The sequence below is a fragment of the Neovison vison genome, chromosome 6 (assembly GCF_020171115.1).
Source record: "Neovison vison isolate M4711 chromosome 6, ASM_NN_V1, whole genome shotgun sequence".
Lineage (NCBI taxonomy): Eukaryota > Metazoa > Chordata > Mammalia > Carnivora > Mustelidae > Neogale > Neogale vison.
In genome coordinates this window covers 27,504,554-27,523,930 of record NC_058096.1, presented here as the reverse complement: position 1 = coordinate 27,523,930, position 19,377 = coordinate 27,504,554, and the positions used below count along the sequence as shown (strand labels likewise).

Genomic DNA, 19,377 nt, shown 5'->3' with positions numbered 1-19,377 from the left:
AAGCTAGTGGGAATGTAACAATTTATAGCTTGCTTTTGCTATAATCTCTGAGCTAGAAAGCATCAGGCTGGTAAACAAGCCATTTTCAAAAAGGGAGTCAACATCACTTGATAACCCCTTGACAGACCTTCAGAGAAATTAAGCAAAGCCCTTTCACTCATTACATTTTTCCATGAAACTTTTTGACTATTGCTTCTCTTTATTGCAGCTTGTTAATAATCACTGTTCTCTCTTCTGATATCTCAGTTGAAGTAGATTTATAATTTACATGACATTATTTGGAAATAGTACTTCTAATTATATATTCATATGTATCTTGACCTTTTCTTTTTTGTTTCTGGATTTTAGTGCTTTACAGAGTTAATTTATTCTTTAAAATGTTGAGTAAGACCAAGTCAATTTTATATTTCTGTTTAAAAAATAATTATGATGTCCATTCTTACATACCAGAGCTAGTTTTAAGATTGTTCAGCTGATTACTAGGAAAATATATAAATCCAATCTTCAACACCTTTCTGGAGAAATTTGTTTTTTTTTTTCAGCGGAAGGGGCAGCATGTCTAGGGGTCCCTTCAGGTTAAGGAATCAAAAGGATCTCTACTTTCATTCTGAAAAGGATACTTATTTAGAAGAATTCCATGCAATTTTATAAAAGATGGTTCCATAGATGAGGTTATTCTTTAATCTGGCATGGTGGCATCAGTACATGCTATAACTTGACATTTCTAAACAAACAGGTGTGACCTAGAGGTAGTTCTCAGCCACTGATTGGTGCTACATTCAACTGAGGTGATAAAAGACACGGTTTTTAAAAAGGTATTAATGTGACTACTTACCACTTATCATTTAATAATAAATTTATATTTATTATTATAAATAGAAATATTATATATTTGTATTATAAATATAAATATTATTATAAATATAAGTATAAAACTGCTGCACTGCGTTTCAAAAATAATATGCTAAGATATAGAATACCTGTGGGGATCACTTTGGTCAGATCACAGGGATGTCATTTGCATGCATTGCTAATTAGGATTTTTTTTAAAGATATTTTTTATCCGTAGGTGAATCAGTCATGAATATTACATACATACTGAGTGAGAAAAGAGATGTAGTTTTTGAAGTCAGTTCGTATTTTAGGTAGGCTTGGTTATTCTAGAGGTTGAAACTAATTTTATACATAAATACTTATTGTGCTGTTTGTAATTTTAATGTCTAGGAGAATTGTGAGATTACTAGAAATTTAAAGATGGGTTCTCACTGTAAACAGCTCATCCCTCCCCAAACTCCCACACATAGTGTCTTTTCTCTTAAATTAAAAGTCACAAACTGAGGGACGCCTGGGTGGCTCAGTTGGTTAAGCAGCTGCCTTCGGCTCAGGTCATGATCCCAGCATCCTGGGATCGAGTCCCACATTGGGCTCCTTGCTCGGCAGGGAGCCTGCTTTTCCCTCTGCCTCTGCCTGCCATTCTGTCTGCCTATGCTCGCTCTCCCCTCCCCCCCATAAATAAATTAAAAAAAAAAATCTTTAAAAAAAAAAAAGTCACAAACTGATGACAAAATATGTTAAATGTTGAGTAAGCAAAGATGCATAAGTTCATAATACAGGTAATGTCCATATAAATAGCTAAAGCCTTATTACTCAAGGTTATATTAATTAAAGTCTCAATTTAAGGGCAGATATTTTCAAATAAACAATATTTCCATACTTTCCACTCAGAGATGAGAAGCAAACGAAGAGGGAATGTGTTTAGTTGAATACCAGTGAGCAAATACTTGAAGGAGTTTTGAATTTTACGAATAACAAAGGCATTTTGGAATTTTTTTTTAAGCTATGAAAAAGTAACAAGATTGGATTTATAAGTTTCAGTAAATCTTTAAGGATTCAAAGCATACAAAGTATGTCTTCTGACCACGGTGTAATTAAGATGGAGTTTGACAACAGAAAGGTATTTAGAAAATCCCCCTGATAGTAGGGAAATTAAGTAATACATCTATAAATAACCCAGTAGGCAAAGAACAAATCAGAAGGGAAATTTTAGAATGTTTTTAACAATAAAAATTAAAATGTGATATACCAAAATTAGAGGGATGCAGCTAAGGCAGTGGTTAGTGGAAAATACACAAACTAAACACACCAGATAATAAGAATGGTTTCAAATTTGTGACATTTTTGCACATCAAGAAATTAGAAAAAAAGCACACTAATATTTGAAAGTAGGAGAAAGAAAATAATAAAGAGCTAAGTCATTGAAATAGAAATGAGAAAGTAGAGAAAATTAATGGAACCAAAGCTGCTTCTAAAGGTCAGTAAAATTAATGAATTTCTAGGAATACTGAGCAAGAAAAAAGAGGGAAGAAACGAATTAGCAATATAAAAAAAATGAAAGAGAAGGACATTACTACATATTCTCTAGAAAATTAAAGAGAATAGTGGAATATTATAAACATAATATCCTTATATTACATTAAAAAATTGAATTTTTAGTTAACCTGCTCAGCAAAAAATTCAACAGTAAAGTAGTTTACTGGTGAATTATAGAAATACTACCAATTCTCTATATGTTTTTCAAAAAACTTGAAGAAAAGATAAGACTTCCCAGTTCTTTCTGGGAACCCAGCATTACCCTGAAACCAAAATAGAAGATGTTTCAAGGAAAGAAAACTAAGACCAATATTTCTCATGAATACAGAAGCAAAAAGTCGTAGCAGATTTTTAGCAAATTGAATCCTGAAATACCAATAAAAGGATGCTACTTCATTGGCAACTGGGGTTTATTTAGAACTGCAAGATTGATTTACTGTTCAAAAATCAGTGTCATTCACTGTGTTAACAGAGTAGAGAAGAAAAACCAGATGATCATCTAAGTAGGGAAAGAACAAGAATTTGACAAAAACTAATGTATCTTAAAATCTCAAATAAACTAGAAATTGAAGAAAGTTTTCTTATCCTGATAAATATTGTTTATGAAAAGTCTACAACTAGTATAACACCTAATGGTGAAAAATTGAATGCTTTGATCCAAAGATCAGGAACAAGCAAGGATATAATTCCAAACCACTGTTTAGAACAGTAACCTGGAGTCCTTAATCAGTACTGTAAAGCGAGAAAAAGAAATAGACATGAAGATTGGAAAGGGAAGAAAAAAGCTTTCCTTTTGTGTATATGACTTGATTGTGTGGAAAATTCTAATAAACAAACAAACAAACAAACAAAAAGATTCTAGAACCAAAAAATGACTCCAGCAAGGTTACATGATAGGAAGGGAACATGCAAAAATAGATTGTATTTCTAAATACTAACAACACAAAATGGAAAATTCAAATTAAAAAATACTTTATGCACAATAGCATGAAGTATAGACTATTAGGGGTAAAGTTTTATGGAAAATGACAAAGTATTGCTGAGAGAAATTAAAGGAGATATGTTCAAGGATCAGAGGATTCAGTATTGTTATGATATCAGTTATCCCCAATTTAATCTATAGATTTCAGTGCAATCTCAACCATAATCCCAGCAGGCTTTTTCATAGAAATTGACAAATTGATATAAAATTTATGTGGAAAATCAAAGAATGTAGAATAGCCATAGTAATTTTAAAAAGAAAGACAATATTGAAGGAATCAACTCTCAGACATTCTGATTGGTGAAAAAATAGTTCTGTAGATAAATAGAACAGAATAGAGTCCAGAAATAGACCTACATATATAGGGTGAGTTAATTTCAATTAAAACTGACAAAACAATTTGAAAGTAAAATCCTTTAAACTAATGGTGTCATAGACAGAAAGATAATCTTCAACCCTTACAGAACACATTTATTTTTCAGATATATGGAAAAATGAATAATGGATGATAGATCTCAAAGAAAACTAAAACTATAAAATTTTTTGAAGAAAACAGAAAATTTTAGTGTCTTGGGTTAAGAAAAGATTTCTTTTTTTTTCTTTTTTTAAGATTGTATTTATTTATTTGGGAGAGAGAGAGAAAGCATGAGAGGAGAGAGGTCAGTGGGAGAAGCAGACTTGCTGCCGATGTAGGACTCGATGTAGGACTCCAGGATCACAACCTGAGCTGAAGACAGTCACTTGACCAACTGAGCCACCCAGGTGCCTGAGAAAAGATTTCTTAAGTAGGACTAAACAAGGGTACAAAGCATAGAAGGAAATACTGAATAATTGGATTTCATCAAAATTAAAAATTGTAATCTTGGAAAAACTTACACAAAATGAAAAGTGAAACCACAGCTAGGTGAAAATATTAGCAAAACATATGTGAGATAAAGGAATTGTGTCTAGACTATATATAGAACTTGCATAACTCAATAATTAGATAACTTACTACTCTATTAGAAAAAATATTTGAACAGATACTTCACCAAAGAAGGTGTGAAGACTGTAAATAACTACAGGAAAAGGTGCTAGACATTATTAGTCACAGGAATATGCAAATTAAAACTAGAGGTGCCACATTGGACCCACTGGGAGAACTGGTTAAAAATATAATTCAGGGGGCACCTGGGTGGCTCAGTTGGTTAAAACACTGCCTTTGACTCAGGTCATGATCTCAGAGTCCTGGGATTGAGGCCCACATCAGGCTCCTGGTCCATGGGGAGTCTGCTTCTCTCTCATGCTCTCTCTCAAATAAATAAATAAAATCTTAAAAAAAAAACCCACTATATATATATAAAATTATATCAAAATTATATATAATTTTATATATATATATAGTGGGTTTTTTAATATATATATATATATATAAAATTCAGGGTACCTGTGTGGCTCAGTCGTTAAGCATCTGCCTTCAGCTTAGGTCCTGATCCCAGGGTCCTGGTATCGAGTCCCACATCAGGCGCCTTGCTTGACGGGAAGCCTGCCTCTCCCTCTCCCACTCCTCCTGCTTGTGTTCCCTCTCTGGCTTTGTCTCTCTCTGTCAAATAAATAAATAAAATCATGTGTGTGTGTGTGTGTGTGTGTGTGTGTGTGTGTGTGTATATATGTATATACATATATATATATATTTCATATCCAAATATTATACACTGTGGACCTAGAATTCCCATTATGCTGTCAGTGGGAACATAAAATAGTATAACGCTTCTGTAAAAATAGTTTGGTTGTGTCTTAAAGACATCTGCATACAACCTAGGCCCTCTCCAAGTTTTTATTTAAGAGAAATGAAAACGTATATCCATACAAAGATACTTAAAGTAATATCCACAGCATCTGGAGTAGGTCACTTGATAAATCAGTGTAGGATAACCATATAGGGGGACACCACTGAGCAAAAAAACAGAACAAATCATTCATGCACACAGTCATGTGGAGGAACCTCAGAATAACTACTTCTATTTTAAGAGACCAGATTAAAGTGAGTGTGTAGGATATGGTTTGATTTATATAACTTTCTAGAAAATATAAAGTGACCGTGGTTGCTTTGGGATGATCAAGGAGGGGAATAAGGGTTGAAGAAACTTGCGGGGTGATAGGTAGTTACATTATCTTGACTGTGTTGATGCTTTTACAAATGTCTACATGTCTGAAGCTCATAAAATTGTGTATAATGTACAGTATATTGCACATCAGTTATACCTTGATAAGTCTTTTTAAAAAAAGCCTGATTATGTGGTTGTATTTTCATAATTTGGCCAAATTCGGGAGCTGCATTTAACATCAATTACAGTTTTGCCTTTTGAAATTCAAAAATATTTTCTAGCCACGGAAATTGGCTGAGAGCCAAAATGTCTCATTGTCTTATATACGTACTACTTTTCCAATATGCTTCTCATCAGAAATTCATTTATTTTTCAAAAGCCATATATTTCATCCTTGTTCCTTAGAAAGGAATGCCTCGAGAAACTGCACTGATGTAGCTGTGGTGATAAAAGAGAAATTGATCTCAGGAAATTTGAGATATTTCTGAGAATTATTTTTTGGATTAAAATTCTTTGTGTTTACACCTTTAAAACCCAATATTTGTATAAGGCAATTGTGGGGGGAGTAGAAAGTACAACAGAAAAATCATAGGTTAGTTTTCTTTCATTTCGAACTTTTAAACTTCATCATTGATGATGGCATTTTTTAAAAAAGATTTATTTATTTCAGAGAGAGGGTGAGTGAGGGGATGGAGGGCATGAGGGGCAGAGGGAGAGAGAGTATCTCAAGCCCACTGAACATGGAACCCTTCTCAGGCCTTGATCTCAGGACCCTAGAATCATGACTTGAGCCAAAACCAAGAGTCAGTCATTTAACTGACTGAGCCACCCAGGCACCCTGATGATAGAATTTATTATACTTAAATAATATCCATCTTTCCCATAAATTAGTATTTTCATTCAGACAATGCACTTTGTGGTTGCTGTAATGGTATATCGTTTTTGGATCAAGTGAAAACTATTTGGAGTCAATTGTTTTATTCCTTTACACCTATTTTTTAGGACTCCTTTTCCTAATGCATATTCTGGGGACAGCTGTTTCTACATTGATTATATTATTTTGGACAGCAACTATACACATATACATATACATATATACCCGTACAGTTTTATGATGTTGAGAACACCGACCATATATACTCTTGGAAATGTTTTTCTAATATTTAAATAGACATACAAGCTTTATCTGTTAAAATTGTTATTGCAAGAGCTAACTATAGTAAGAACTGCTTGTTTTTTACCATAAATTATTTCACTGAGGTATGTGAATTATATTCTTTAAAAAAATTTCTCTCTTGTTTTAAAATAAATTGTTCAGATTGATAATATTGGGTTGTTGGTTTTTCTAGAGGGTTCGGTGAGATCAGATGTTTGTAAGCATTGAATGCCTGCTTTGTGTAGCAGAAAGTTGTGGAAGAAATACAGAAGTTCTTGTGTTGAAGTTTACAGTCTTATTGAGAAACAAAAGTTCAGATTTCAAAGGAAAGCTCGAAGGATGATACATTAGTTTAATATTAGTATCTACTCTAATTGCTTATTAGACTAATATTGTCTGATAATTCGGGTCATCCCACAAAAGTACCAGGTGGTGATTCATTGCTGAGTGGAAGGCATTCGTTTTAGTAGATGTGGAGTGTAAAGGAATCATTGACTTGGCAGGGTCTGGGAAAGCTTCATGGAGGAGGAGGGCTCTTTGTTTAAATGGGCTTATTGAGGAAAAGTCCTTAAAACAGTGCCTGGCACCAAGTTAGCACTCATTGAATGTTGGCTGTTGTTATTACTGTCCACAACAGCTGGGCTTTGCTGAATGGAAAGGATTATAATAAAAAGACTTGAATGAGGAGAGGATATTCTTGGCTGGGTAATAACGCGATTAGCTATGAAAATGTGGCATTTGTGCTGAAATTGTGAGCTATGCCTAATCCTCTGCTGTTTTCACCCCGGAGCCCTTTGAGTGTCCTGGGTCACAGCATTCTTCTTTAATTTTGATGTAGGGGTGTTGGACTCCTCCCTAATTGATATTAGTTACATTTTTGGTCTATTAAAATGAGTATCTGTTAACCAGTAAAGATTTTATTAATCTTCACTTAAGGTCTTTTCCCCCCAATAGGAGCATCGGAATTTGCCTTTTATGCGTGAGCTGCGGTATCTATTTGCACTTCTTGTTGGTACTAAAAGGAAATATGTTGATCCATCAAGAGCAGTTGAAATTCTTAAGGACGCTTTCAAATCAAATGACTCTCAGCAGGTAGCTTTTTTGTACTTACTTACTAACATTTGTGTTTTATTTAATCTGATCATTCCTTAAGCAGTTTTTTCAGAGACACATGAGAATTGAAGATGTTGTTATTCCTCTTTATTAAAAATAAGTTGTAGCCGTTTAAAACATTGTTTATTTGGAAGATTAAAGTTAAGAAAAAAGTAACAGTGTTCTTGAAAAGTGTTAAGATAAATGAAACTGTAATTTATATTGTGATGGAAATTAATTAGTGAAAACATTGGATAAAATTAGGAATGTTCACCAATGTTAGTTATAAATCTTCACGAATGTGTGATAAACCCAAGGCCAGTGTAGTATACATGCTTTTGGTATGCCAAAAATGGTATGCCATTTTTGTTGGCATCAAGTAGTTTCCTTAATTACTGAGAACTCTGAACTGTATTAACTTTGTTATTGTGCTTTTATTTTCCAATCTTTGTATAGATCTCATGTTGAGATCCTCACCTTAATTACATCTTCAAAGACTCATATTCTAAATAAGATTACAATGTGAGGTCCCAGGTGGACATATATTTTGGCAGGCCACTATTTAACCCACTACAGTTGGTATGGATATTTATAACTGGATTTTTGTGCTGAGCTTAGTTGTCTTTAGCTATATGGCTTTGGAACAATTTCCTTAAGCTTCTTAGATCCAAGTTTCAACATTTCAAAAAAAAATTTTTTTTAAGCTTTTATTTATTTATTTGACAGAGTGAGAGAGCACAAATGGGGGAGCATTAGAGGGATAGGAAGAAGCAGTCTCCCTGCTGAGCAGGAAGGTTGATTCTGGGCTTGATCCCAGGACCCTGGGATGATGACCTGAGAGGAAGGCAGATGATTAACCGCCCCAAGTTTCAACATTTTGCATTTTAGAGGTCAATGGATTGACCCAGCTGCTCTTTAGAAAACTTCTAGCTAGAAAAATATATGATAGTAGATTTGTTTAATACTTGGGGATTTTTAATAAATAAAGGCATATTGCTTACACTGATTCATCTGTCTTTGATGAACCAGTCTTAGTAGGATTGGTTTATTTTTTTCTCCTTAGGTTTCGGGTGAACCTGTTTTCCGTGCTCTACCTCACATTATTGAAAGAATTATGGTAGTTGATGAATCCAGCTGCCACTGCCTATTCCTGTTTTTCCATGTTAGGGGAACTAGCACTGAAAGAAGGGATGGCAAAGGGTGATATAAGTGCTAGTTCTGAGTGCAGAGTTCATTTGAAGGTCATGATATGGCGGACTCAGTAGTCAGTGATTAATTACATGAAACCTTCCAGTTTAACATACCCTAGTAAAGGTGGATGTGGCTGAAAAAGTTGTGTGTAAAAGTTGAATTAAGAAAATGAGTTGCTGAAAAACATGTCTTTCTTCTAAGAAACCAGTAATAATCTTTAAAGAATGAAGAACTCTTAGGTAATGTGGGTCCTTTATTTTATAAGATTTGTTAGAGAACTCTTTGGGGAGTAATAATTATTTTTAAAAATCTCATTTGTAAATTAAAATTTATATATTTGTGTATGTATATGAGATATTGTGTATATTGTATATAACATACTAAATTTATGTTTATTTTCCCATAATGAAACCTAATCTCTATGATTATCGATACGATGCTTTTTTTTCTCAGATACTGATTTTATTCTCTGGTTAGGTTAAGAATATTTCTTGTATTTGATATGAAGTATTTCATATGATATTTTCGCGAGGAGTCACTAATTTATGTTTGAGGTGACTGGCTGTAAGTTTTATGTTGCAGTATTTAGAATTTTTATTAGTAGGCTGAAATATCAACAAGACTTTTTTCTCTTTCCACAGCAAGATGTGAGTGAGTTTACACACAAATTATTAGATTGGTTAGAAGATGCCTTCCAAATGAAAGCTGAAGAAGAGACGTAAGTTACCATGAAATTTAGTGATGGGATTTTAGGAGATTGATAAATAACACTCATTTTTTTTTCCCTTTTATGTCTGTGTTTATGTCTATCAGTGTCTTTGGAGAAACAGAAAACCGAGAGATGTTTGGGAACCCAGATGTTACCTGTATTGACAAGTTGTTTGAAGTTTGTGGACTAAATGCTGCGTAGCTTTAGAGTTCCATTGTAAGATAAGAATCTTGCCAGAAAGATCTAAAGAGCAACCCCTAAAAGGGCTAATCCCATATGCCCAGTTCTTTTCCTTGGACTCAGTAGTCTCTTTTTCATGAAGAAGAATGCGTTAGCAGTAGGGCAGGATACCAGGAATGTTCCTTCTGATGAAGTCCTTTCAGGTAGAATCACAATGACAAGGATAATGACATTTAACATTATAATGACTCCTTAACATTTCCTAGCTTTTTATTTTCTGTCCATCAGGTTGAACCAATAAGATTTTGGTTATTCAAAAGAAATCTATACACTTTCGGGATGGTCCTACTCCCATTCCTATGAGGCCATTCTCCTAAGACCAGCCACTGGTTCCTATGTGTATCTTTATGAAACATTGGTGGATCATTTAGGATTTGCCACTATAGACACTTTGGTCCAACAAGATGCAGGTAAAAGATGCAGGTAAAAGAACTAGAAGGTCTTCCTTCTACCTAGAAGACAGGTGGAAATCCAAGGCTGAAAATTCTCTCCCTTCCCTTTTTTATTTTTAAATTATGGCTAGCTTTCCTGTTCAGGAAAAACATAAAAGGTCTGCAGTGAGACTAAAGTAAAAAATAATCTACTTATACAGTGTTAATCAGTAAAAGATACCCTCAAATATTAATATAGATATAGATTTCTTCCTTTCATTTTTCATTTTCAGGGGGGGAAGTAAATTCCCATATTATATTCCCTTATTGTTTTTGTTTGTTTTTTTGTTTTTGTTTTTTCTGGAGAGAGAGGGACAGCAGAAGGAGGGACAGAGGGAGGGAGAGAATCTTAAGCTGGCTCCATGCTCAATGCCAAGGGTCTGATTCTTTGGGGCACTGGGTGGCTTAGTCGGTTAAGTGTCTGACTCTGGATTTCAGCCTAGGTCATGATCTCAGGTTTCTGAGATCCAGCCCCTTGTTAGCTCTTTGCTTTGTACTCGCCAGTGCACACACACTCTCTCTCAAATAAATAAAATTAAAAAAAAAAATCAGACATTTAACCAACTGAACTTCTCAGGGCCCCGCCCCTTGATCTTTTAAGGTAAAACCCAAAGAAATTTTATATTTGAAAAGCAGGTATTTTTTAACCTCTGTGGGTGCAGTCTAATATATAATAAAAGTCACTTCTGAGTTTCTGAGTTTGTTCAGTCTCAGCTACAGACATGTTATTTCTGTGCCTGCAGAGCTGGGGTTCTGGAGCTGGTTCCCTCGCGTGGCTGTGTATAGTGCCTTCAGTTCTTTGGATGCTTGGTTTCATGTGCTTGAATTCTAGATTTCAGAGGGTTATTAGGACCCATGTGGGTAACACTGAATGGTTTCTTACCTTTGAAACTTTAGAACTAAAGCAAAACTTCAATCCTTTAGCTCTCAGTCCAGCTATATAATACTCCTGGAACTTTGTGCAGTCCAGACTCAAGTTGTTGCCAAAGTCTGTAGCAGAAATTTTAGGATATGTTGTACACAGCGAATCACTGGTTTTCATTCTGCCTGGATGCCTGTCATTGAGGGCCCATTGCTTGCCAACCATTGTACGTGAACTTAAACTAAGTTGGGAGAAATCTCTGAAGAGATTAATTATGGTGCTAAATCTACAGTGTTTGAGGGAAAAAGTTCTGTTTTGGTAAATTTTGCCTTAAGAGGAGGCCATTTGAAAGCTGTTTCCTTCTTGGCATGTTTAGAAGTTTATAATGCTGACGGCTCTGGTCCTCAGCTTCTCTCTTGTCCACCGAAAGTTTCAGTTCCATTTTCCTTAATAGCTTTTTCAGTTTGTGGCTCTGAGTGCTGCTCTTAGTGACTGACTTTTGTGCCACAGTGGTTGTGCCTGTTGCCTTTTGCTGTGGAATTGCTTAGGCCTGGGAGACTCGCCTCTTAGGTTAGTTTCTTGCTTCTCTCCACGTGAGCTTCTTTCTGCATGTTACTTTCATCTGGAAAATCTCCCCATCAGATTCTGGCATGAATCTGCTGTTGCTGCTTATGAAAGCTGAGTCCTAGCATCCAGCTTTTGCGTGTTCTAGGCCTGGAGTGTATTTCCTCCTGCTGCACTTTTTCCTGGGTGGGATATGCCTCTGAAGTTCACACACATCTGTATTTTTTTATTCTTTTTGGAAGGTTTGGCTGAATTTTTAAATTTAACTTGCTTCTTAGCCTCTATCTCATGCAGAGCCAGCCCTGTTTGATGGACGCATGTCTTTTCTTCCTTTCCTTGGGGTTTGTTTTCTGGCCTTTCCACTTGTTTTTCTCTAACTGCCACCTCCTCTGATACTGTCTTGATAGGTTGCTTATGATGAGAGCTAGTGATTCACTAATGAGAGTTGTCCACCCTGGTTCCTCTCTAGTACAGCTCATGTCCCTTGTGTCTTTCCTTAGAGTTCTCATACCAAAAATCCATTGCCTGAGTTTCCTCAGAGTGCAAATAATATCTGTATCTTCATCTGTGGTAATGTCAGTAATTCTGTGCATGTTTTACTGAAATCCCTAATTCATCCTCTCAAATCTATCCGGATTTTCTAGAAGTACTTCATTTAGTTTATCCTGTCTTCAATACATGGCCCCCAATTGCTTTTTATCTGTAGCCTCAGTAGAGTGCCTAAATCCTTCTTTCTAAGGGGGTCATTTTATTCTGATTTTGGAGATCTTACTTATTTATATAAATAATATAATAATAATATATTATACATAATATATTATTATTTATATACTTGTATATACCCAATTTTCTTTGGGTTCTGGTTACCTCTTTTGATATAGTAAATAACAAATTATCTCCCTTTTTTTCTCACACTGTTTTAAAAGAAGCTAGAACTTTTCCATTCCAGTTCATCTGGAATCTTAAGTTATTTGAAATATGCTCTCCTTGTTCATTTCCCCATCATTTTCTGTCTGATCTTTACTGTTTGTGGAGCTAAACTGTCTTTGAATCTCTGTGCTCTCCTCATTTAGAACAGAGCTTTCCAATTTGTATGCCATGGATAGCCAGATTATGGATTGTGGCAATACTGATCCTATTTCTGTGATTATGAGAAAGTGTATCTTTTTATCTCAAAATTCTCTGCGTATTATATATATGCCAATGGTATTAAAAATACTGGGAAGCTCTGTCCCAGAGCACTCGCGTTTGCTCTATCAACTGCCTTAGACCTTTGTACTCCTTCGGTGCCAGCCTAATTCCCAAGGGCTAAAGTTGTCCCTGATAAAATTTTTCTGTAGTGATTTCTTTCAGCCTTTGATATTCATGTCAATTTATCTTTACTACTACTTTCATGTAAGTGTTAGGTCTCTCATTTCTTCCTTTTTTCAAAAATTTTATTTATTTATTTGTCAGAGAGAGAGAGAGAGCACAAGCAGGCAGAGTGGCAAGCGGAAGCAGAGATAGAAGCAGGCTCCCCACTGAGCAAGGAACCTGATGCAGGATTTTTTTTTTTAATTTTTAAAAATATTTTGTTTATTTATTTGACAGAGAGAGAGAGAGAGAGACAGCAAGAGAGGGAATACAAGCAGGGGGAGTGGGAGAGGGAGAAGCAGGTTCTGATGCAGGGCTCAATCCTGGGACCCTGGAATGATGACCTGAGCTGAAGGCAAATGCTTAATTACTGAGCCACCCAGGCACCCCTCTTTTTCTTTTTCTACATAAAAATAGGAGGCTAGGGACGCCTGGGTGGCGCAGTTGGTTGGACGACTGCCTTTGGCTCAGGGCGTGATCCTGGAGTCCCGGGATCGAGTCCCACATCAGGCTCCCAGCTCCATGGGGAGTCTGCTTCGCTCTCTGACCTTCTCCTCGCTCATGCTCTCTCTCACACTCTCTCTCTCAAATAAATAAATAAAAAATTTAAAAAAAAAAAAAATAGGAGGCTATGGAAAGGAGATTCCCACTAATATTCATATATAAAGATTCATAGAATTTTATGTCCAGGGAGATAGTTTTTGGATCATTACTCTCACACATACCAGTATCAGGTCCTTTTTATTCTCACAGTATAAGATATATGAGGTATGAAATAAATTTTTCCCAGAGAGTTAAAATGCCCAAAGATGAAGTATATATAGTGGGAGAGGAAGCATTTATTTTGGAATCAGATTTGAGTTCACTTTACCCCTTGATTTCTTACCTAATGTGTGGATTTGGGCAAGTGACTTAACCTGCTCGATAACTTGACTGTCAGTAAAATACAAGTAGTGGGAATGTTAGCTGTCAGAGTGGTCTAGATAGTTAAGTGGCAACGACCCCAATGTTTTGCAGCCTTATATCCTACTGTTAGAGGATGTGTCCAGTGCATGTGAACAAGGGGCTCTCCTCATTCTTTCAGTCAGGGCCCTCGGCTCGCAGATGTTCCCCCTTGTCACCCCTTCTGGGGTTTCCATGGCAACAAAAATAACACTGGTTCTCAGAGTTCCTACCACATAGTACTTCTGCTCCTATTTTGTTGGGCACAGCAAATCGTGTGGTCTGCCTAACTTCAAAGTGAGTGGGAACACCGTACACCCATTAAGATGGCTACTATCAAAAAGCCCCAGGAAATTGCAGGTGTTGGCAAGGTTATGAAGAAATTGGAACCCTTATGCACTGTCAATGGGAATGTGAAATGGTGCAGCTGTTATGGGAAACATCATGGTGGCTTCTCAAAGGATTAAAAATAGAATTGCTCTTTAAGGGAGGGATCCTTTCACAATGTGTATCAAACATCACATTGTTACTTTAAACTAAAGCTGAGAAAAAGATTAACCATATGACCCAGCAATTCTACTGCTGGGTATATATTAAGAATTGATAGCAGGGTCTTGAAGAGGTATTCGTACGCCTGTGTTCCTAGCAGCATTATTCACAATAGCCAAAATGTGGAAACTACCCAACATCCGTGGATGAACAGATAAACAAAATGTGGCATACGTGCAGTGCAGCATCCTTAAAAACGGAGATTCTGACACATGCTACAACATGGATGCCAAGTGAAATAAGTCAGTCACAAAAACACAAACACTGTATGGCACTTACATGGTGTGTCAGGAGTTGTAAAACTCGAAGTAACAGTGAGTAAGAATGGTGCTCGCCAGGGCCTCAGGGGGAGGGAGAAATATGGAGTTGTTCCGGGAATGTAGGGCTTCACTTTTGCAAGATGAGAAGACTTCTGGAGATTGGTTGCAACGGCAGTAGGAATATACTTAACACGACCCACCAAACACTTAAAAATGGGTAGATGGTAAATTTTGTGTCGTATGTATCTTAGCACAATTCAGATTTTAAAAATTTAAATAAAACTTGAGTGGGAAAGTATGTCTTGAACACATATCTAGAAGTAGAGGGCCAGAAATCTTTTTGAGAATCACTAACAACTACCGTCCTACCTCAGAGCATTGTTTGAGTGAAATACTTCCCGCCAGTTGTTTAAAGGAGTAAATGATGATGCATGTAATACATTTAGAAAGAGACCATGTCTTTACCATTTTTTTTTTGTTAGCAAATCGGTTTTATTGGCTCAAACACAAAATTCACGAGTACACAGTTGTGGATACCACACACTTTTATGTAGTAGTACCAACATAAACTGTTTTCAGACCACAGAGAGCAAAACATAAAAAAAAAAGGTTTAAAAATTAACTTCTGCTTGCTTCAAGTGAGAAAGAAAAAAAAATGTGTATGTTAAAGAATTTGGAAAATTCACTAATGGCTAATTGTTCCTGTAACATGAAGGATGGAGTAGCTCCTGAGCTGCTTTGGGTCAAAGCTGGTGTTTTGCTCCTTCATTGGTGAAAGTTGTTATGTTTGAATGGTCTTCAGTCTTTTATTTAATTAATTAACTAACTAAATAATTAATTAATTAATAGATACTTTATTTATTTGACAGAGATCACAAGCAGGCAGAGAGGCAGGCAGAGAAAGAGGGGGAAGCAGGCTCCCCGCTGAGCAGAGTGCCCGATGTGGGGCTTAATCCCAGGACCCTGAGATCACGAGTTAAGCTGAAGGCAGAGGCTTAACCTACTGAGCTACCCAGGTGCTCCCACTCTTCTATTTAAATGTGGGAAATGATATATTAAAGATTTACAGAAATTTACTCTAAGAGTGGCTTTTCTTTTCCCTCCCAGCAAGTCCAAGTAAGCATGTATTGTACAAGACTAAAAGTGTGAGGTTGAAATGAACAATGATAATAGAAAGGTCAGGCACTCGATGAACACAGACTGTGTCAGGTCCTCTTGTAATGTCCCATGCAGCAACTCATTTCAACCCTTACAACAGCTCTTTGAATTCAGTTGCTATTATTATCCTCAGTTGATAGGTGAAGAAATGGAGGAATCCATGTAATAAGTGCCTTGACCAAGGTAATGTCAGCAGGTAGCAGCACTGTGTGAGTGACAGCCACACAGATGTTACCATCTTGGCATGTATTATTGTTCCTTGAGTGTTTTCTCTATTACTTACAGGTTTAAAAATTATAACCACATTTTTTTTTTTTTTTTACCATGCTTTAGGGATGAAGAAAAGCCAAAGAACCCTATGGTAGAGTTGTTCTATGGAAGGTTCCTTGCTGTGGGAGTACTTGAAGGTATGGTCACACATGTTTACTCTTTATTACATTTGAAGGGATACTATGTATTAACTTTTGTTTTGATAGTGACTTTTTGAATTGTTTTTAATTTTAATTTGATTTGTTATGTCTAGTAGTTTCTGTTGCATTGCTGCTACTAATCATTTATAAGGAAAGGTTGAATTGAGTGAATGAAAAGGAAGGTACAGGGTACATTATCACATGCTAATTGATACTTTTATCCTGATATTCTTTCCCTGGGAAAGCTTCTGTGATTTGGTGTATAAGGATTAAGGGGGCTTTTGAAAGTAATATTGGAGTTGAATACTGGTTTTGGTATGATGGTTAACTGTTTTTGAGAGTTTCTACTCTATGAATGTTGAAAGTTGCATTTAACAATTTAGCAATTTAGTACAGTCAAGGTATTACACTTTTCAAGTGATTATGAAATTCTTTAGGCTCTAGTTTTCAAGAAAGAATCACACTCTTATCTTTTAAAAAATCATTTAAGGGTGATTTTCCTCTACCTTTCCTAAATGCCTATTACTTAAAATCTGGGTCTGTTATTCTTTATTATATATATAGTTATTCTTTTGTTTTCCTGATAAGGGAAGGTAATTGACTCATTAAGTATATTTCAAATAATAGTAATTACTAAATCCCAAAGCATGAAGTTTTGAAAAAATTTGAAACATTTGAAAAAGTTTCTAAATTTTCCAAATGGCCCAGTGCATCAACTGTTAGGAAGTTAACCCAAATCATCTAAAGTATAAAATTTGCAAAATTGGTTTTCCTTCAGAATTTTAAGTAATGGATTCTTACGAAGTTTTGTTTGAATACAATTTTATAGTTTGGGATTCAGAAAAAGGCAGATAATAATTCTGGATTTAGTCAGGCATTGAGAACGTTACACCAAAGTGTTTGTACATTTTTGTTTCTGTTTCTGTTTTTGTTTTGCCTCAGATGATAAATACTCATTATATAATTAGTGGAATATTTTACATAGGACATTACTTTCCAGTTTGGGATGTGCATACTGTCATACTGATTTTTACTTGAAGTAATATGTTTGAAGCAATAGAGTAGCTATGGTCAGGTGGTGACTGTGAACTATTTATATCCTTTCTACTTGTGTTACCTTGATTCTTAAAAGTGATTTATTGAAATAGTTGTCAATCAGTGTTGAAGTCCTTGTACTGGTTGTTTCAAACTACTGTGCACATAAGTGGTTTTAATACATTTCCAGGTGAACTACATATTTGCTTCAGTAAAAATGATTTGCTTTTCAGCCCTTTCTTAATCACCCTTACATATAGCTTCCTAATGCTTTCTTTTAGACCAGCAGCTCTAAATTGGAGTTTGTTTACTAAAGTGCTCTCCTTGCAGAAGTTCCTCAACTTCTCCAGAACATTTAGTCCATTGGCCCCTTCATTTTGTTCCTCTTGGCCTTTTTTAATTTCTTCCTCCTTTGCCCATTATGGTCTTTCTTATAAACATCTAACACTGTCCTTCCCCCGTTCCCTCTGTGGCTATTCTCTGGCCCTCACTGAGTTACTTATCATATCTCTGTGTGCACTGAGTACCTGAATATTACTGGAAAAAATCACTTAAATGGGCTGCCCGTAAATGGATGATGGCTTTGTAGTAGACAACTAAGCTTCACTGGTCTGAATCCTGTAACACTACTGGTACTCATACTTGTTTTGTTAGATCACTGTCTTCTATCTCATTTTCTGCAATAATAGTTGTTATCTTTTCTACTTCTAATCTAACTTCTCTGGTTCCTCATTCTCTGAGAAAGACCTTCCCTCAGATTTTATGGGTTTACAGCAAAGCTAATGAATCTAGTCATAGGTCCTGTCTGAGGTCCTGAATCTAACTTTCTGTTTGTAATTTTGTATCATAGTACATATGATAACATAGCTTTCTCAGATATGTGAGCTTCAGCCTCCACAGCCTCGATCCATTCCTATCTCTACCACATTCTTTTTATTTTGTCCCTCCAGATAATAAAGAATTATTCAGTCTTCTATTAGGTTGTTGTTTATATGTGCTCAGAATCTCATCCCCATATGCTTTCACTCAGACCTGATTCCCTTCCATTAGTTTGCTTTTTTCTTGTATCTTCAGCTTCCCCTGTACTGTCTTCCTCATCAGTATTTAGGCATGGTCTGGAAATTCACATCTTAAACAAAAAAGAACTCCCTTCACATAGTATTTTTCAGTTACTCTTACTCAGTTAAGCCCCTTTCAAGAGAGGCATTTGTTTTTATCTGCTAAATCTCGATTTATTCAACCCATTCACTTTTGGTCGTGGCTCCAGACTTCTTCCAAAAGGGATCTTCCTAAGGTCATCAGTTCCCAGCATGTGTTCAGATCGGCCAGCTCCCACTCAGTTCTTACTCTGAACTTCTATCAACTGTTCATGCTGTTTACTCTCTCTTCCTTTTCTTCTTTCCTGTATTCTGTCCTTGAAAACATTTCTCTGGCTTCTGTGGCACTGTATTCTCTTGTTTTTTTTCCTGCTTCTGTCGGTACTTCTTGGAAGTTGTAGTTAAAGCCTCTTCTTTTACCTAAAGGTAGGAGATCCTTGGGACTCCGCTCACGCCCCCTTTTCCTGCCTGCAAGTCCCCTTGGCAGTCTCATTCACTCCCTTGATGAACTGATGTCAGTAGCCAGAGAGTCTCTCATTTGTAGCTTTAGACCAGAAGATTAATTTTAGTTACAGACTCGTGTCCAACTCTCTTCTTAACCTGAAATCCCTTGGGCTATTCTAAAATAATGATTGCCACTACTGCCTTAAAACGAGAGGAAAAAAAAAATTTCTCTGCTCTTTTTTAGTTGCGTCCCTTTCAAGTCAGTTGTTTATGACAGAAACCCAGTGTCCTTCTTGGTACCTTCCTCACTCGAGTGCCTCCCACCCTGCCAGTGAGCCAGCGACCGGCCAGTCACATTTACTCCTTCCTGAATCTTTGTATAAATGTCTTCGTCATTTCATCTGCTTTTGTGCACTTCTGCTATTAACACTGTATTCCACACTGC

The 19,377-nt window shown here is 36.1% G+C and overlaps 1 protein-coding gene across 3 annotated transcripts in view; it reads left to right on the top strand.

Moving 5' to 3' along the window:
- The window catches only part of USP25 (ubiquitin specific peptidase 25), a 134,875-nt gene that overhangs the window by 57,886 nt on the left and 57,612 nt on the right, over positions 1-19,377 (top strand). For all 3 annotated transcript variants that reach the window (XM_044251102.1, XM_044251101.1, XM_044251103.1), the window contains exons 7-9: positions 7,550-7,687; positions 9,520-9,596; positions 16,280-16,353. In XM_044251102.1, the coding sequence (XP_044107037.1) occupies positions 7,550-7,687; positions 9,520-9,596; positions 16,280-16,353 (289 nt within the window). The remainder of the gene's footprint in view (positions 1-7,549; positions 7,688-9,519; positions 9,597-16,279; positions 16,354-19,377) is intronic.